This window comes from Pan paniscus, chromosome 3 (assembly GCF_029289425.2).
Source record: "Pan paniscus chromosome 3, NHGRI_mPanPan1-v2.0_pri, whole genome shotgun sequence".
NCBI classification, from domain to species: domain Eukaryota; kingdom Metazoa; phylum Chordata; class Mammalia; order Primates; family Hominidae; genus Pan; species Pan paniscus.
In genome coordinates, this window is record NC_073252.2 from 79477377 (window position 1) to 79496069 (window position 18693).

Here is an 18693-nt window from a genome sequence, read left to right on the forward strand (position 1 = left end):
AAGTATCCTACATAGAAAATTTTAAATTGTAATATAACTTTGATTATCATCCAGCAACTAATAAACACTAAATTTTACTATAGCTATGGTTTAAAACGGTTTTTCAGCATAAAACAAATATCTAAAATTTTCACTTCTCTTTAAATAACTGATACATGAAAGCATAAGAAGGATACTTACTGGCTGAAGCCTGAGGTTGCATACGAGGTATTCCTCCGTTTGGCACTTGAAAATTTGAGTCACTTCTGCTGCTTTTCACTGAGTCAACTTGTGTATTAGATGTTCGGGACAGGTTTGGAAGACTGCGTCTTAGTTTTTCTGCAACAGAATTTTAATTTAAAAAAAATCATATTCTTTCAGATGGAGAAAATTAAAATATTAACTAGCATTCAAAAATCAAATTGTTTATCAAACATTCTGTTTATTTTAGATGAGAAAATAGGAAGGACTTGTCTTATTAAAAAAAACAAACAACTCGATCTAGGATCTGTAAGTGGGTAGAATAAGAGAACACTTAAAGATAACCACAAATTTTATATTTAAAGCAAAATCTAAATACAGGTAACTTCATAAAACAATAAAGCAAAAACAACATAACCAAGTAAAATGAAATTCACTTTCTCTTTTATTTTTGTAATGATTCACTATTAATAAAATAGTAAACCTGACTACACTCTTGATTTACTTATCTGAAATATAAAAACTTGGCAAAAATTGTATTACTTTCATAGTGAAATATAAAGGACACTTTTTCTCTTTTTTTTAATCTAGAAACTTTTTTTTTTTTTTTTTTGAAAACAGGATCCTGCTCTGTTGCCCAGACTGGAGTGTAATGGTGTGATCACAGCTCACTGTAGCTTTGAACCCCTGGGCTCAACCAATCCTCCAGCCTCAGCCTCTCAAGTCACTAGGACTACAGATGTGCACCACCATGCCCAGCTAATTATGAAAATTTTTTTCCTAGAGACGGGGTCTTGCTATGTTACACAGGCTAGCAGAAACTGTCTAATTATTAGTAAAATCTGCTATTTTACCTTCATTTTTAACATTGCTTGTCTGTAAATCTGTGGGATGGCCTTGAAGTGAAAGGCGAGGTTGCTGTAAGCGGCTAATCATAGGCTGTGGGGACACTCTACTATATTCTATTCCCCGAGCAGGAGATCGTGAACGAGGTGAATTTCTGGGTGACTGCTTAGGTGACGGTCGAGGTGAATTGCGTGGTGATGGTGAAAACCTGTTAACAGCAGGGTATACTGCATGATGCATATTGTCATCTTCATCATCTAAACTTTGTGCATCAAGTTCCTGATCACTAAAAGTACCCCGTCTTGTAGAATTGCAAGATGAACCAGAACTGCGCCGAGACGTGGTGGCTGCATATTCTTGCCGGAGACCTGGCAACAATGAATGTTATTTATTTAAACAATATTTTTAAACATTTAAATAATTTTAAAATTTAAAGTAAAAGATTATCACTGAGAAATTCAAAGAGGGTGTAAAGTGTAAAAGAAAACTCCCTTTCTGCTTTTAGACTTATATAGGCTTATATGTCCATATAAGGAGGCATAAATCACATCTGAAGGTTATTTTTAAATTGAATGAAATCCCATAAACCACTGCCCAATTTCCAGATTTCTTCTTAAAGCTGAAATCTGTCTCACATGGTAGAATCATAAATTTAAAAATATTTCTACCCCTAAAGACAGTAATCCAAATTTGAGACTAATATTAAAGGAATATTGAGGGGAAACAATTACCATCCAACCAGTGGATGGTAATTCCAACCAGTGGAAAAAGAATACGTATGTGAGTAAATAAAACTTCTTGGATACTTAATTACTGAAATAATCTTACTCATGAAGATGATAAAGTACCAAAGAAACTTCTAACCCACTTATAGGAATTCAGTACTTGGGCACAAACGAAATCTTGATTGCTTCACTACCCAAGAAACTTCCATTTTTATTGTTTTAAGCTTGTTTTCAAGCTTAAATTCTAAGTCTTCAAGTAAGAATTTTCAAAGAATTCTCCTATATAGCTTGATACCTTCGAAAACACCCAAGCAACCTTGGGAGCCCTTCAAATAGTACAGATGCTTCTAGAACAACAGAAAAAAAAGTTGATACGTAACATAGTCAATGAAGAAACAAACTGCAATGCAAACGTATAGAATTTAGGTAATATTCTGAGCACAACCTGCTAACTATTAGCACTCCAGTCAAAAAGATCTGTTATAAAGTAGTATTCAAATCCTAAAGTCATGTATTCACACACAGAAAGTGCTATCAACACGGTTCATCAAACCAGTGGATGAGAATCACCCTAGGGTATCTTTAAAACTATAAATTCCTGGAGTCCACTTAGCCCTTCAGTTAGTCAGGGAACCAAAATAGTAACCAACAAGTTACTTAGTGTCTAGTTATAGCCAACATGGCACTAAAGTCACCTAACAAAAGACAACAGACCAATGAAAAGAGCACTGTTGGATCACTATAGGAGCTTGCATTTCTCATCTTAAAAACGAATGACCTTGACCAGGTGACTGCCCAAATCTGTAGTTCTACATTTCTAATCATTACAAAACACAATGTTGTAAAAAGGAAAATCATCTTTAAGACAAAAAAAAGCTGTAGTTTTCAAGAAGTATCACATATATTTTTATTACTATTTTTACTCATCAGGAAAATAAATATTCATGCATGTGGATGGCTTAGAAAAAATTATTAAAGTAAGACTAAAATTTCTATTGTTACCAAAACACAATACAAAACCAAAAGCAAAGAGCTGGTTGAGCTTCTAACAAAATACTAGGATCTAAAAAGCCAGGGTTCAAAGAAATGAGAGAACTTGTTCTAAAGTACAGAGTTAGGCAGCATTCTTTATTTTTTCACATCCACAACAATAATCAGCCCCTAACCAGCTGACAATACCACAGTCTCACTGAGGAGTTAATTAAAATTACAGAAGAAAAAGAGTACTCTGCTATTAGGTTGCAGGGCTAAATAAAGCAAGCACTAAGTCCTTCTATCTTCCTAGGGGAAGCTATATGGAAATGGGAAGTGAATCAGCAGAATAAGAAACACTTTAGTTTCTTAATAAATGCTACAGCTTGATAAAGCTTACTACATATTTAAAGAGAACCTATTACATACACAGACAACAGAAAGTTTTTGAACTAAACCGTAGCAATGCTCCATTAACTTCAGCCACCTGTCAAGACTTGTCAACATATGTATTTCAAGGATTCTTTTCATTGTAAAGGTTAAAGAGATTGCTTTAGAGAGATTTCTTACTCCATAGTTATGCAGATGGCATTTCTAATGAAATGTACTGGCAAGAATAACTACCTTCAGATGAGTACCAGGGCAAGTAGCCATGAACCCTTTAAAAAGTATTAAAAATTTTGTGCATATGTACATTTTGATGATAAAAGGATTCTCAAAGGTATCTGTGACCTAAAAAGTTTTCATCATTCACTCTGCAAAGCACCATCACATGCTTCATTTAATTTAATGTCACAATTCCAATGTTCTCCTAAAGGTCTTTTTTACAGTTTACACCATGTATTCTCAAGTGAGGAGATATTCATTCCCAAGAGGGCAAAAACTGGTTCTTGGGGTGTGAAAAAGTTGTATATGGCCCTCATAGTACTTAAACATATATAGAGTATATCTTGTGGTATTAAGATTTCATGGGGAGTGTGGGAGAAAAGGAAAAGAAGTTTTTAACAAGGCTCCTTAGGGGAGCAACCGAAAAGAAAAAAATTGAGAAACGCTGGTTTACACTAAAACACAAAGGATAATAGACTAACAATTACAAGAGTTAAGTGCTAGTGCAGAGTAACATGCAGGGTATAAAAACCAGTCATAGAAGCAGAGCAGCATAAATGCTGTTCTTTGTCCCTCACACAGTATAACTGCTCTATGTAAAAATGGACTCTGAAAAGAAGTTGATGAATAAACATGTACATATGTTGACTAAGTCTCTGAAATGTCCACTGCAACATTTCTACTTTCACTACATTACTACCCCCACAATACTTTAAGACATATTTAATATACAACAAAATTATGCAATAGTAAAAAACCTCAACTCTTAACAATTAGAATACTTACTTTCTTCCTGCATCCGGGCTAGAATCTGTACATCAGTTACATCATTTAGCTTATAATTGGATCCAATTGAATCTTCATCTAATTCTGAAGCACTTAACTCACTATCTATAGAGGACTGAGGACTGAGTGGAGGATTTCTGTCTGAGCTTTTCAAGTTACCTTAAAAAAAAAAGAAAAAATTCAAACTCTGGTAAAGCAACTATTGAATAAATGCCTACTGCAACTAACTTGATATTATACCCTTTGATTTAATTCATTCTTGTTCTGCCTTTTCTGCTTAAAAAATTCCCTGAAATTAGAAATTGACCTCATTAAGAAAAATGAGGGCTACTGAGACTCCTTTATATGCTATGGCATAAACATATTTTCATCTAAGTATAACTTATCTATTCTCTGATGTAACAATTCAGCTTTCAGCACAGTGCCTGGCAAGTAATTGGTGTTCAATAACTATATGTTAAGGATTTCAACTTGCACAAGATAGCCAATGAAACTGCTCTATAAATAGATGAGTTTATGATGTAGTGTTTTCTTCTCCCGAATTCACAGTCATTGACAAACACCATCATCTTTTCCCTCATTTTTCTAAATGAGAAAACTATAATTTGAATAAAATTAGATTCCTTAGAGATTTTAGGAACAAACACCATGAGGCTTGTTTCTCCTACATTATGCCATGTTTAAAGTACTTTATCATTCTAAACCAAAAGGAAGACAGAAAACAGGCCAGAGGAATAAAGAATACACACATCCAAAAAAGTCTAACTTGTTTCTAATGAAATATTTTCATCAGATCATCAACTTTTACTAAATAATGAAATCCCAACACTGTCACTAATATTTCTATTACAGATTTATCTGAAACACTTGTTTTCCAGAATTCTTCACCATAACAGTCAGCTCCAACATGAAAAGCATGTAAGGAGAGCAAGAAGAGTACAAAATAATTAATCTTTATACTATTAATGAAAAAAGAGCAGAGTGCACATGATAGGAAAAGTACTACAAGGTCAGGCTCAAATAATGCCTGAACGAAATTACCTATTTTAAACAAATATTGCAGCTTAAACTTTTTAACATGGTATCATCATAGGTGAAGTAAGTAGCAAGTAACAACCTATATACTACACAAAGAATAGGATCATTAGACTAGGGAGTGCACAGGTCAAAATTTGAGGTGGTTAACCTTAATTTTTAAGGAAGTTATAATAATCAGTCATAACAACAGCTTCAGCGACAATAAGAGTAAATAAATGGGTGAATTGTGAATTCGTGAAGAGTAAGCTACACAATAACAGTCTCAGAGCAGAACATTCTTTCCCTGGTTTATAGCAATCTGGCTTTCCCACATCATTTACTGCCCCCTCATTCTGTTGGTACATTCACCTCTAACCTCATACTATTATTTAGCTGCAGTATCAAAGTTTATTAAAATTCCTATAAAGAGGTTTTAACTCTGTAGTTTTTACAACCCAAGTAGGCTGTTCAATAAGGATCTATTGATTAAAAGAATCACATTTGTAACCCATTTAATTAAGCCAGACTTACAAATTTTTAGGTACTTGCTAAAGAAAATTTTATGTATTTAGCACACTGGCTTATGTTTATACCCCTGGTGCCTAATATAGTACCTGGTGCTAAGTTGCTCCTCAATGATATTTTGTTTAACCAGTTAAAAGTTTCATAAATAAAATGAACTCGAACTGCAGATGAATGTTATTTTCTGATACAGTGCAGTAAGCTAAAAAACATTCCTTAATAGCTCCATATCATTTTCTCCTTACCTGAATTTCCAGGAAGTATAAGCTGTTTGACTATAGGAGGTCGCACTGGGGTTGAGGATGGAGAATTGAAGCCACTGCTGTATGGGCTACTGGCATTTGGACTGTAAGGACTGGTATAACTCATAGAGTTGAAAGGATTATTATATAAATTCTGCCTCTTGAGAGCTGCATTAATGAGAAGGGGATAATCAAATTTAACAACTGAGAAAAAGTTAATGTTTCATTTCTAAAGTTTTCCTATTAGAAAACTAAATCATTATCTCAATTTAAATGAAGAAATATTCTTATGGTAGTGGGGGAAAAATATAATAATCCCAACAAATTGTTTCTATTATCTTAAACTGTGTATGCAAATAAAACAGTAGCCACACCAAACAACAAAAATAATGCAGGAAAAGTAACTCCTAAACAGATTATTGGCCACTTAATTCACTTCTACTATGTTGGAAAGTTTATTCTTTGATACTTGCTGTATCAATCCTGAGTGACCTTTAAAAATAAATGGAATATAAAAGCATACTTATGTTTTCTCGTTTTTCTGTAACAAATGTATTACTTTTTATTTTAAAAAATATTCTTTGGGCCAGGCACGGTGGCTCATGCCTGTAATCCCAGCACTTTGGGAGGCTGAGGTGGGCTGATCACTTGAGGTCAGGAGTTCGAGACCAGCTTGGCCAACATGGTGAAACCCTGCCTCTACTTAAAAAAAAAAAAAAAAAAAAAATTAGCCAGGCATGGTGGTGCGTGCTACTTGGGAGGCTGAGGCAGGAAAATCACTTGAACCCGGGAGGCAGAGGTTGCAGTGAGCAGAGATCGTGCCACTGCACTCCAGCCTGGGCGACAGAGTGAGACTCGTCTCGAAAAAATATATATATATTTTTTTGTAGAGATGTGGTCTCACCATGTTGCCCAGACTGGTCTCAAACTCGTGGTGTCAAGTGATCCTCCTATCTTGGCCTCCTAAAGTGCTGGGATTACAGGGGTGAGACACTGCACTCAACCTATTACTTTTTTTAAAAGCTATGAAATAAGTTGTTTAAATCACCTTTTCAACGTTTGGATTTTTTTTTTTAAAGCAATACCGACTATTATTAAGCCAGTTTAAGGTCAAGACAGGGGAAATCCTTAAAAAAAAAAAACAAAACTCGGCCAGGCGCAGTGGCTCACGCTTGTAATCCCAGCACTTTGGGAGGCCGAGGCGGGCGGATCACGAGGTCAGGAGTTCGAGACCACGGTGAAACCCCGTCTCTACTAAAAAAATACAAAAAATTAGCCAGGTGTGGTGGCGGGCGCCTGTAGTCCCAGCTACTCGGAGAGGCTGAGGCAGGAGAATGGCGTGAACCCGGGAGGCGGGGCTTGCAGTGAGCCGTGATCGAGCCACCGCACTCCAGCCTGGGTGACAGAGCGAGACTCCGTCTCAAAAAAAAAAAAAAAGTCAACCTGAATACTTCTGTCAAAAAAAGAAAAAAAAAATGTGCTATGCATGTAAAATTAAATAAATAGTACAACAGTAGGACTAAGATATCAAATGCATATATTTAAAAAATTAACACTTAAAATACTATTTCTTCTTCAATCTTTTTTTTTTTTTTTTTTTTCTCTGAGACAAAGTTTTGCTGTCACCCAGGCTGGAGTGCAGTGGCGTGATTTCGGCTCACTGTAACTGCTGCCTCTTGGGCTCAAACGATTCTTGTGCCTCAGCCTCCCAAATAGCTGGGAATACAGGCATGTGCCACCACGCCTGGCTAATTTTTTGTATTTTTAGTAGAGACAAGGTTTTGCCATGTCTCCCAGGCTGGTCTCGAAATCCTGAGCTCAGATGATCCGCCTGCCTTGGCCTCCCAAAGTGCTAGGATTACAGGCGTGAGTCACCGTGCCCAGCCCCTTCCTTCATATTCTAATATCCACAGCTTATTCAATATTTATGAGCACTGGCAAGAGCACTTTATAGAATATATACAAGAAACAGGATATGGTGCTCTCTCTCTTAAGAGGCTTGCAGCCAAGTACCACAGGCAGAGTCAACAAACATTGCAAGGCAAAATGAAACGAGTACTATCATAAAGGTGCAAAGGGCAATGGAAAGGAAGAGTTAGGAGTAATTCATTACAACTGAGAGAAACTGGGTAAGGCTTTTTGGAAGGAGAGGCATTGAAGCAGTCTTGAGAGGATGAGTAGTAACTTGACAGGATGGGGAAAGTATGTGCTTTACTCAGTATTTATAAGATGAACAAAAGCAGTGTCTCGGAAATGCAGAGCATGCTCAGGTAAGTGTGATAAAGCGCAGGGCAGGGACAAAACAGATAAAACCAGATGGAGCCAGGTCATGGAAGGCCTGAGACACTACGCTCAGAAGTCTGAAACCTAGTTAGTAGGTTTCTAAACCTATTTAGTAGGCTACTAAGCCTATTTAGTAGCAGTGATAAAACTATCTGTGATTTTGATCAAGCATATGATATGATCGGATCAGTGTAAGGAGAAAAAATGAGAGAAATCTTGATGTTTAATAAGTTAGACTGAACTAGGTAGTACACGGTGACTAGAAAAAAGGAAAAAGAAGAAAAAAAGGATAGATATTAAAAACTGGAAAGGATTGTTAAAGAAAAGAAATCAGCTGAATGAAATGTCTGGTTTGCCTACTGGTAGAGTAGTGGTTTTGGGGAGGAGGAACATATGTTTTCTGTTTAGTTAGACAGTGCAGTAATTTGGACCATGTAGTTTTGTACATATTCACCATGAGACAAGACGCAAGATAAAACAATATTTTATATGTATTTAGTATGCAGTATGTGGCATGATCTTGGAACTATCAACCTGTGCAGAAATACAGTTGCTAAATTCTACCTTTTTCCTCCTCCTCCATCTCCTCTGGAGTTTATTCTCTTTTACTTAGTTATTAATCACTAGCATTCCAAGTTCTAAGCCTTTTTATCTTCTCACTCTATGCCATATTCTTTCTCCTAAGGAATCTCAATCATACATCAATTATTATCTATATGCTAAACATTCCTCATTATTTAAATTTCTAGTCTTAAGTTTTCCTCTGAGCTTCAGACCTATATACACCACCCATTTAATGTCTCTCCCCTTGGGTATGGCAAATGTATCTAAGTCAACATATAAGATCAACTCATGATCTTCGCACTAACATCTAATTATCTTCCAAGGGTCCCTCTTCCAGAATGATCCCAATATTCATCTTGTCGCAGAAGCTGGCAACTTAGAAATCACTACTGATATTCTTGTCCACCATTTCCTCATATTTGGTTCATTCCTTTTTATTACCATATCTACTATGCTTTCCATTCAGCATACATGGCCTAGCTATCATTATCAACCCTCCTCAAAGGCATCCTACATTCACTCTTGCCCCTTTCCAACCTACTTTCCCTACTACTACTAGAATAACCTTTCCAAAATAAAATTGATGACGTCCTTCCTGTCCACATACACTACACCCTTGCAGAAAACCCTTCGATATTTTTCTAGTGCTCTTAAAAGTCCACAATTGGCCGGGTGCCAGCTGCAGTGGCTCACACCTTTAATCCTAGCACTTTGGGAGGCCAAGGCAGGTGGATCACTTGAGCTCAGGAGTTCAAAACCAGCCTGGCCAACATCGTGAAACCTCGTCTCTAGTAAAAATACAAAAAAAATTAGCTGGGTCTGGTGGCAGGCACCTGTAATCCCAGCTACTCAGGAGGCTAAGGCAGGAGAATCGCTTGAACCTGGGAGGCAGAGGTTGCAGTGAGCCAAGATCGCACCACTGCACTCCAGCCTGGGCAACAGAGCAAGACTCCGTCTCCAAAAAAAGAAAAAGAATAAAGTCCACAATCTTTAACATGGCCTATAAGGTTTTACAGAGTCTGGTTCCTATGTATCTTTCTGGCCTTATCTCACATCTCTCCTTTCCTTACTCTTCTCCAGCAACTTCTTCGTGTATGTCATGCTTCATCCCACATGGAGCCTTTGCACATGCCTTTCTTTTTATCTGGAATGCTCTACTCCATCTCCTTTTTCTGAGATGGAGTTTCACTCTTGCTGCCCAGGCTGGAGAGCAATGGCGCGATCTTGGCTCACCACAACCTCCACCACCGGGGTTCAAGCGATTCTCCTGCCTCAGCCTCCCGAGTAGCTGGGATTACAGGCATGTGCCACCACACCATTAATTTTGTATTTTTAGTAGAGACAGGGTTTCTCCATGTTGGTCAGGCTGGTCTCGAACTCCCAACCTCAGGTGATCCGCCCACCTTGGCTCCCAAAGTGCTGGGATTACAGGTGTAAGCCACTGCGCCCGGCCACATCTCTTTCTTAGCACACTTAAGTTGTTCTGAATCTTAAGGTTTCAGGTCAAACATCATTTCCTAAGGGAAAATTCCTATTTCTCAAAGCACTATACCTTTATTCCTTTATTTTATATATATATCACTAAAAAAATTATTTGTAGTATGTTTCCCCTACTAGATGATAAACTCCATTAAGTGCCAGTACAGTGTTCATTTTTCTTTATAATGTACCCCACCTCCACCCTTTTCCCAAAGCCTGATACTTAACAGGTTTGCATTAAAAATTATTTGAATATATGCATGAATGAATGTGATTCAACAGAGGTGATACTAGACACCATATAAACAGATGAAAACACCAAAACAGGGAGAGACATGAGGCAAAAGAGAGACCTGGGGCAACCTAAACCTAAAACAGGCAGAGAGGAAGCAAAGGGAATGGGAAGTTATTGGTTAACACGGGTACAGAATTTCAGTATGGGATGAAGAAAAAGTTTAGTATAGGATGATTAAAAGCTCTTTTCACCTGGATATGATAGTGACAGTTGCACAGTAACGTGAATGTACTTAATGCCACAGGACTGTACATTTTTAAAGGGTGAAAATGGATAATTTTGTATTATATAATTTTATGACAATTTTTAAAAGATGGGTAGGAAAGGAAGAATCTTCAATGAAGACTGAAAAGAAAAGAGCAGGGAGGGTAAATGAGGGTTAAAAAGACAATACACTGTCAAAAAAAACAAGTGAAGAAAATTTTAGGAACGAGTGATAGTGCGCTGCAGCGAACCTAAGTGTGAAGGAGTAATAACTGTTCTGCTGCAATACAGCACTTAAGTTCCTAGGAAGCTCTGCCTTACCAAAAAAGTGTATTTAAAAAAAAAACAATCTCCTTGGGAAATGGGGGATTTACAACTACAAAGTTCAAACTTGTAAAAGCCAAAATTTTTCCTTAAAAGATTTTAAATATATATTTCAAATATACATTGTATTTATAGCTGTAGCTATTGTTCTATGAATACAGCTATAAAATTTAAACAATGTTAAACAGATGCAGTACTTAATTACACCTAGTTATGGTTCAAGAGTAACTGCCTCTCTTACACTCCTAATATCCTCCTTGCAATAAAGCAAAAAGCCACTCACTCAAAATTGCTATTTTTGAGGTGCAGCAGCTTTACTTTTACCCAAGTCCAGGTTGCTAGTCACCAATTGCTAATAATTCGTACTCCTTAGGACGTTTTAAACCAGGGGTTGGTAAAATATAGCCTTCAGGCCAAATCTAGTCCACTACCTGTTACTTTAAGTAGTTTTACTGGAACACAGCCATGCCCACTCATTTATGTATTGTCTATGGCTGCTTGCATGCTACAAGAGCAAAGTTGAGTAACTGCAACAGAGATCTTACAGGCAACAAAGACTAAAATTGTTTATTATCTGGCTTTTTGCAGAAAAAGTTTGCCAGAGTTTTATTTATTTGTTTACTGTCTGACTCCTCTTATAAGAATATAAGCTCCAAGAAGTAAGCCATTTTTTGGTCTATTATATTCACTGCCATAACTTCAGTGTTGAGAACAATGCCTATTATAGCAGATTCTCAATACATGCTGTTCAATGATGAAAATTCCTAATTAAATTGTACATTATATTATTTCTAAGGTGGGGTACTGAAAAACAGTTTCTAGGGATATATATATGTGTGTGTGTATATATATGTATATATATGTATATATGTATATGTATATATGTATATATGTGTATATATGTATGTGTGTGTGTGTATGTGTATATATATATCTATCTATATCTATCTATATATATATATATATATACTTTTTGTTTGTTTTGTTTTGTTTTGGCAACAGGGTCTTGCTCTGTCACCCAAGCCGGAGTGCGGTGGTGCAAACATGGCTCACTGCAACAACTTCCTGGGCTCAAGGGATCCTCCTGCCCCAGTCTCCCGACTAGCTGGGACCACAGGCGCACACCATGCCTGGCTATTTTTATTTTTTTATTTTTTGTAGAGGTGGGGTCTCACTATGTTGCCTAGGCTGCTTCTGAACTCCTGGACTCAAGTGATCCTCCCAATCAGCTGGGATTACAGGTGTGAGCCACTCCACCTAGCCCTCTAGGAATATTCTTTTTTCTTTCAATCATGCTCCTTCTATAGGAATATTCTCAATATATAGTCAGAAAATTTCCATACTTAATGTTCTGTGGCATTAAGTACATTAATGCCAGAAATTGGTCAGAAAATGTCCAGCTATTTAAAATGGTCTACTAGCTTGTCTACATATTTCTAATAATCTCTTATGAATATAACTTAAATCAAGCTTCAGGGTATAATTCAAACAAATAAGCTGATAGTCATACTAAACATTTAAAAAAATCACATAAAGGCTATTGCTTTTTCAAAAGTGCTTCTTTGGCCAGGCATGGTGGCTCACACCTGTAATCCCAGCAGATTGGGAGGCTGAGGCGGGCAGATCACCTGAGGTCGGGAGTTCAAGACCAGCCTGGCTAACACGGCAAAATCCCGTCTCTACAAAAAATACAAAAATTAGCCAGGAGTGGTGGTGGGCACCTTAGTCCCAGCTACTTGGGAGGCTGAGGCTGCAGTGAGCCAAGATCACACCACTGCACTCCAGCCTGGGCAACAGAGTGAGACTCCATATCAAAAAAAAAAACAAAAAACAAAAACAAAAGGGCTTCTTTTCATAGAGGAAAAGTAATACTTTAGTGTCAAAACTGACCCAGATTCAGAACCTCTGTAATAACATCCCGTAAGTTATTTGCATGTAACAACCACTACCCCTTATCGCCAAATAAACTTCATTTTATGTATGCCACTTTAACTGTCCCCTCTGCTTCCTGTGACCATTTTCAGCTTAAACTCTAACCACAAAGCACATACTGTTTTCTATAATAAAGCCAAAATAAGTAATTTTAAGTACATGGCTGCCAAGTAAATAAAAACCAGAAAAACAAAAACAAAACTAATCATGCATCCATCTTTTACTATCTGAATATTTCATAAAACAGACTGAGAGAAATACAAGAAGAAATAAACAATATTTTTCCTACATTTCTGCCCACACTGGCATGCTACATTAAATGTTATAAACAGCCACAGACACATTTTGTCAGCTTTGTGAATGCTATTAAACAAAAGAGCATAAAAGCAATTTAAACCTAAAATGTCAAGCAGTTTTACATAACAAGGGAAATGAATACATTTACTCAGCACTTACTTAGCCAGAAAACATGCTAGGCTCTTTCACATAACACTTAACCCTGAAAATTACCTTTCAAGGTTCATCATTCTTATGAGACAACTGAGCTCACACAAGTCAAATAATGCAGTGACAGAGCAATTAAGGGCTAGAGTGAGAACAAGGTCTCTGTAGCTCTCCACTTGTATCTTTCTACCACACCAGTTTCCCCAAAGAGTGGAATGTGAGAGGATTTTATACAATACCAGACATTTTATATTTTAATAGTTATTTAACTTGTATTAGAAAAAAGCTTATCATACGAAATTCATTATTTCATGGATATTATTCTTTAGGATGAGGCTAAATAAAAACAAGATTTTTTAAAAAAGCTATTAAGTAAATGATAGAACAGGGTTATGTGAACATGGGAAAAACTCTCATGATGATATGAACAATGAGATTTGAAAAATGCTCCAAAGAATTGCTTCCTAAAAACACACTGCTCAACATTTATGGTTTTTGACTAAAGAAAGCAAAGAGATGAATTTACAAGCAAAATTATAGACATACCTGACATAGTTTGATCAAGTTTGTGGATAAGAGATTTTTTAGCACACTCAACATCAGGACTTGGGTAATCCAAAACTTGCCTGCACCAAACTAATGGACTAACCGATTTCTGCATTGGTGTAAGTTTTTTCTTTGGTGATGAATACAGCCTAGAAGAAGACAACAAAAAACAGAAAATTCCTTATTAAGCACAAGGTTATATAAAACAGGGATCCTTTTGGATCGATTTAAATAGGGGAGAAGGGAGTAAAAGTCATGGAGTATATTTTAAATCACCCACATTTACTTACTGCACAGGAAGAAAATTATAGTAAAACAATCAATATAAATCCAAATTCCAAGTACTAAGTGAACCCAAATGAGGTATTCCTAAAGTAGGTGTTTTACTAAGACTATGAGAAAATACCTGTCTTTCCAACAGTTTATTCTGTTTTCAACACTACTTGACTAACTCCCTAATATAGCCAGATTATTAAATCTACCTAGGAAGCAGAAGAAGGAGCTAAATTCCTTGCTCTCCACCTATTTCCCTTCCCACGACATACACAAACATCTACCATTAGTGACTCATTCCTTTTAGTTAAGCAGTATCCAATTTGTAGTCCTCTTTTCAAACGACAATGTGTTGGAGAAAAGCAATACTTTAACCCTAAATAACTAAATGTGAATCAATTACTAAATTGCTTCAGTTTCAGAAAAGGACCAAGAGACAGTATTTTATAAGCTAACAGGGAAAGTATACAGAAGGGAAAAGTTGAGCAGAAGATAAGGAAGTGTGTACATAAATTTTCTACTTCATGTTTCTCAGATTAATCCAGATTATGTCAGTTACTATTAATTTATTTCAAGTGTCACTCCATATGAAAAATGCAAATAGCTATTGATTTCTAACCAGGGTGATTTTCAAATAAGACACTTTAAATGGAATTTATGAAGCAAACAAAATTAGGCTTTGATACTGTATATCTAGTGAAAGGTTTCAATAAGGAGTCAATAATCTCACATTTACATTAATCAAGTTAGTGTAATAACATGAAGTGTTGTTTCACTGTAAACATTTAAATAAAGATGTATCTACAGAACTACAATAGACAAACTACTTTTAGTGGCAACAGTACCTTTTCCAACACTTGTCTCTTTTCCCCATCTATAACTTAGGTCTGTCTCTCATATGCATTATTTAGTTTTGATCAAGATCATCAAGGCTAAATAATGGGGTAGACGACCATTTCTTTAGTCTACAATCCAAATTCATTTGGACAAAAATAGTGAAATAAAATCTCAATTTATGGAATAACTATCAATTCAAAATGAAATCAATGGGGTTCATTCTCTTTCCAATTTAAATACTGCAAAGATTCCTTAACAAAAATCTCTACCTCAGCAATTACACTTTAAAAATTGTGGTAAATATTACATACTGATATCCTATGTCAGCAAATGTTTAGCAAGGTAAACCTCTATAGATGAATAATAACAATAATAAAACCATTTTATGATATCACTACTCTTTCAATATATATATTTTTCCTACACTGACTGGTTTTACATAATTTACCCACATGGCTCACATGTACTACATACATAGTTACCCTACTGCTGGCTATGAAACTCCTTTTTAAAAAGTGCAAAGCAGGGCCGGGTGCAGTGGCTTATGCCTGTAATCCCAGCACTTTGGGAGGCCGAGGCAGGTGGATCACCTGGGGTCAGGAGTTCAAGACCAGCCTGGCCAACATCTCTACTAAAAATACAAACCCCATCTCTACTAAAAATACAAAAAATTAGCCAGGTGTGGTGGCGGGCACCCGTAATTCCAGCTACTCGGGAGGCTGAGGCACAAGAACTGCTTGAACCTGGGAGGTGGAGGTTGCAGTGAGCCAAGATCACAATCACACCACTGCAGTCCAGCCTGGGCAACAGAGCAACACTGTCAAAAAAAAAAAAAAAAAAAAGCCTCAAAAACACTACGTTCAGTGAATGCATACTGACACATAAGAATCCATTTATATGAAATGTCTAGAAAAGCATATGGAGCAGAAAAGAGATTTGTGGTTGCCTAGGGCTGGAGGTAGGAATGGGAATGAGGTTTCTTTTTAGGGTGATATAGATGTTCTAAAATTATATGATAGTGATAATTATGGTAATGGTTTGATCATTGTAAATACACTAAATTCACTAACATTTAAAGACTTTTATGGTATGTTGATTATAAGCTATGAATACATTTATGGTATATAAATTATATCTTGATAAAGCTGTTTTTAAAAAGTTGCAAAGTGCTTTGGCATCTTTAAAAATACAGAAACTACTACAAACTAAATGAATACAACAATTCAAAACCAACTAAAACATCACAACTACCCCCCCCACCCCCAAATCCCTCATTTCTTTCCTGTTAATAGCATTATAATTCTTTCAGTTATAAAGACTAAAAATTTGTAATTTAGGATTGCTCCATCTTATTTTCTACCCTTATCAATAATCTGTCACCAAGACTTGCTGAGCCTACCTTTATAAACTATTTTTTTCTCCCATTCCTGTACTTGCTCCCTTAATTGGGAATACAGAATGCTCCTTCCTTCCATTAGCAGATTAAAGCAACTTGTCCACACTTATTCATAGTGATGAAAAGGGAGACAATGATTCAGTAAGCCCTGGGTACACCAACTTTCTATATCACTCTATCCTCTTATTTCAGTGTCCCTATGTATTACTACCTGAAGTCTAGAAACAAAGGGCGTTGGCCCGTATGATATTGGCACAAAATTCCTTGGTCAGGTAACCTTTGGTTGAGGTTTCAAAGTACATACTTCTAAACCTGCCAGAGGACACATGAGCTGAGCTGTACCACATAACTGAATTCACCTTTAGCAGGACAGAGTTGTTTAAGTCTCTCAATTTAAAAGGAAATCCTAAGTAAACTCTCATTACAAATAAACCTATTTGTAATAACAATACATATCATATTCTTTGCTCATTTCTTACAAACACATGGACTTGTTCAAAATATTTTTCCCACTAAAGACATTTTTTTCATTTTGACACTTTAGAATTTCTTAAATCATAGAATATGATTTAATCAAGAGGGACACAATTCTGATGAACACAGCAAGTTTATTTACAGTTAATGCAACCTAAAACAGGTTGAGATTTAACAAGTTTTTACTTGCTTAAAAAAACAAACATTACTTCATTATCCTATTACTACTAAAATTAAGTCATGGAGGCCCAATGGGGAGCTCAGCCTCCAACCTGGCAAAACAAGGAACTGGGACATCCTATTCAAATGCAGATAGACTGGATTAAAAAATAAGACACAACAAAACGTTGTCTACAAAAGAAACATCTTAGATTCAAATTCATAAATAGGTTGAAAGTAAAAGAATGGGAAAAAATAAGACCATGAAAAAGTAACTACAAAAACTGGAGTGGCAATTATTAGACAATAGACTAAGATATAAAAGATTACTAGAAACAAAAAATTACTGGAAACTAAAAGGAAGATATAACATTATAAATTTAAACATACCTATCAACAGTAATAGAACTGAAAAGAAAAACAATTCAGAAATTTTGTTTTGGGGTTTCAATAGCCGACTCTTAATAACTGAAAAAAGAACTACATGGACAATCAGAAAAAATACAGAAGACTTCAGCAACATTATCAACCAACTTTACTTAACCATTTATGGGACATTCCATCCAGCAGTAACAGAAAACACACTCTTTTTAACTGCACATGGAACATTCTCTGGGACAGACCATGGGCTAGGACATAAAACAAGTCTTACTGAATTTTTAAAAACTGAAATTATTTAATGTATGGTTTCTGACCACAATGGAATTAAATTAGAAATCAGCAACAGAAAGCAATGTAGTAAATTCCAAATATTTGGAAATTAAACAACATACTTATAAATAACAAAGGTCAAACAATGTATCACAAGGGAAATCAGAAACTACTGTGAACTGAATAAAAACAAAAATACAACATACCAATATTATGTGATGACGCTAAAAAAGTGCTTAGAGAAAAATTTGTAATTTCAAACACATTAGGAAAGAAAAGAGGTCTAAAATCAATAATCTAAGCTTGAAAAATTAGAACAAGAGCAAATTAAACCCAAAGTAGGCTGGGTGCGGTGGCTCACGCCTGTAATCCCAGTACTTTGGGAGGCCGAGGCTGGTGGATCACCTGAGGTCAGGAGTTCAAGATCAGCCTGGCCAACGTGGCAAAACCCCATCTCTACCAAAAAATACAAAAATTAGCGGAGTGTGGTGGCAGGCACCTGTAATCCCAGCTACTCGGGAGACTGAGGCAGGCAGAATTGTTTGAACCCGGGAGGTGGAGGTTGCAGTGAGCCAAGATCCCGCCACTGCACTCCAGCCTGGGCAACAGAGCGAGATTCCATCTCAAAAAAATAAAAATAAATAAATAAATAAACCCAAAGTAGCCAGAAGGAAATTATAAAGATTAAAGTAGAAATCAGTGAAATAGAAAACAGAAAAGTATAGGGGGAAGAAGTGCTTCTTTTTTTTTTTTTTTTTTTTTGAGATGGAGTCTTGCTCTGTTGCGATCTCGGCTCACTGCAACCTCCACTTCCCAGGTTCAAGCTGTTCTCCCTCAGCCTCCCGAGTAGCTAGGATTACAGGTGCCTGCCACCACGCCCAACTAGTTTTTTGTATTTTTAGTAGAGACGGAGTTTCACCATGTTGGCCAGGCTGG

General features: G+C 36.3%; 1 protein-coding gene across 2 annotated transcripts in view; it reads right to left on the bottom strand.

Moving 5' to 3' along the window:
* Nucleotides 1-18693, bottom strand: part of SLAIN2 (SLAIN motif family member 2) — a 78162-nt gene that overhangs the window by 37780 nt on the left and 21689 nt on the right. For both annotated transcript variants that reach the window (XM_014344686.4, XM_034958847.3), the window contains exons 2-6: nucleotides 13968-14116; nucleotides 5900-6064; nucleotides 4116-4274; nucleotides 1035-1394; nucleotides 181-318 (exon numbers count right to left, since the gene is read on the bottom strand). In XM_014344686.4, coding sequence (XP_014200172.2) covers nucleotides 181-318; nucleotides 1035-1394; nucleotides 4116-4274; nucleotides 5900-6064; nucleotides 13968-14116 — 971 coding nt within the window. The remainder of the gene's footprint in view (nucleotides 1-180; nucleotides 319-1034; nucleotides 1395-4115; nucleotides 4275-5899; nucleotides 6065-13967; nucleotides 14117-18693) is intronic.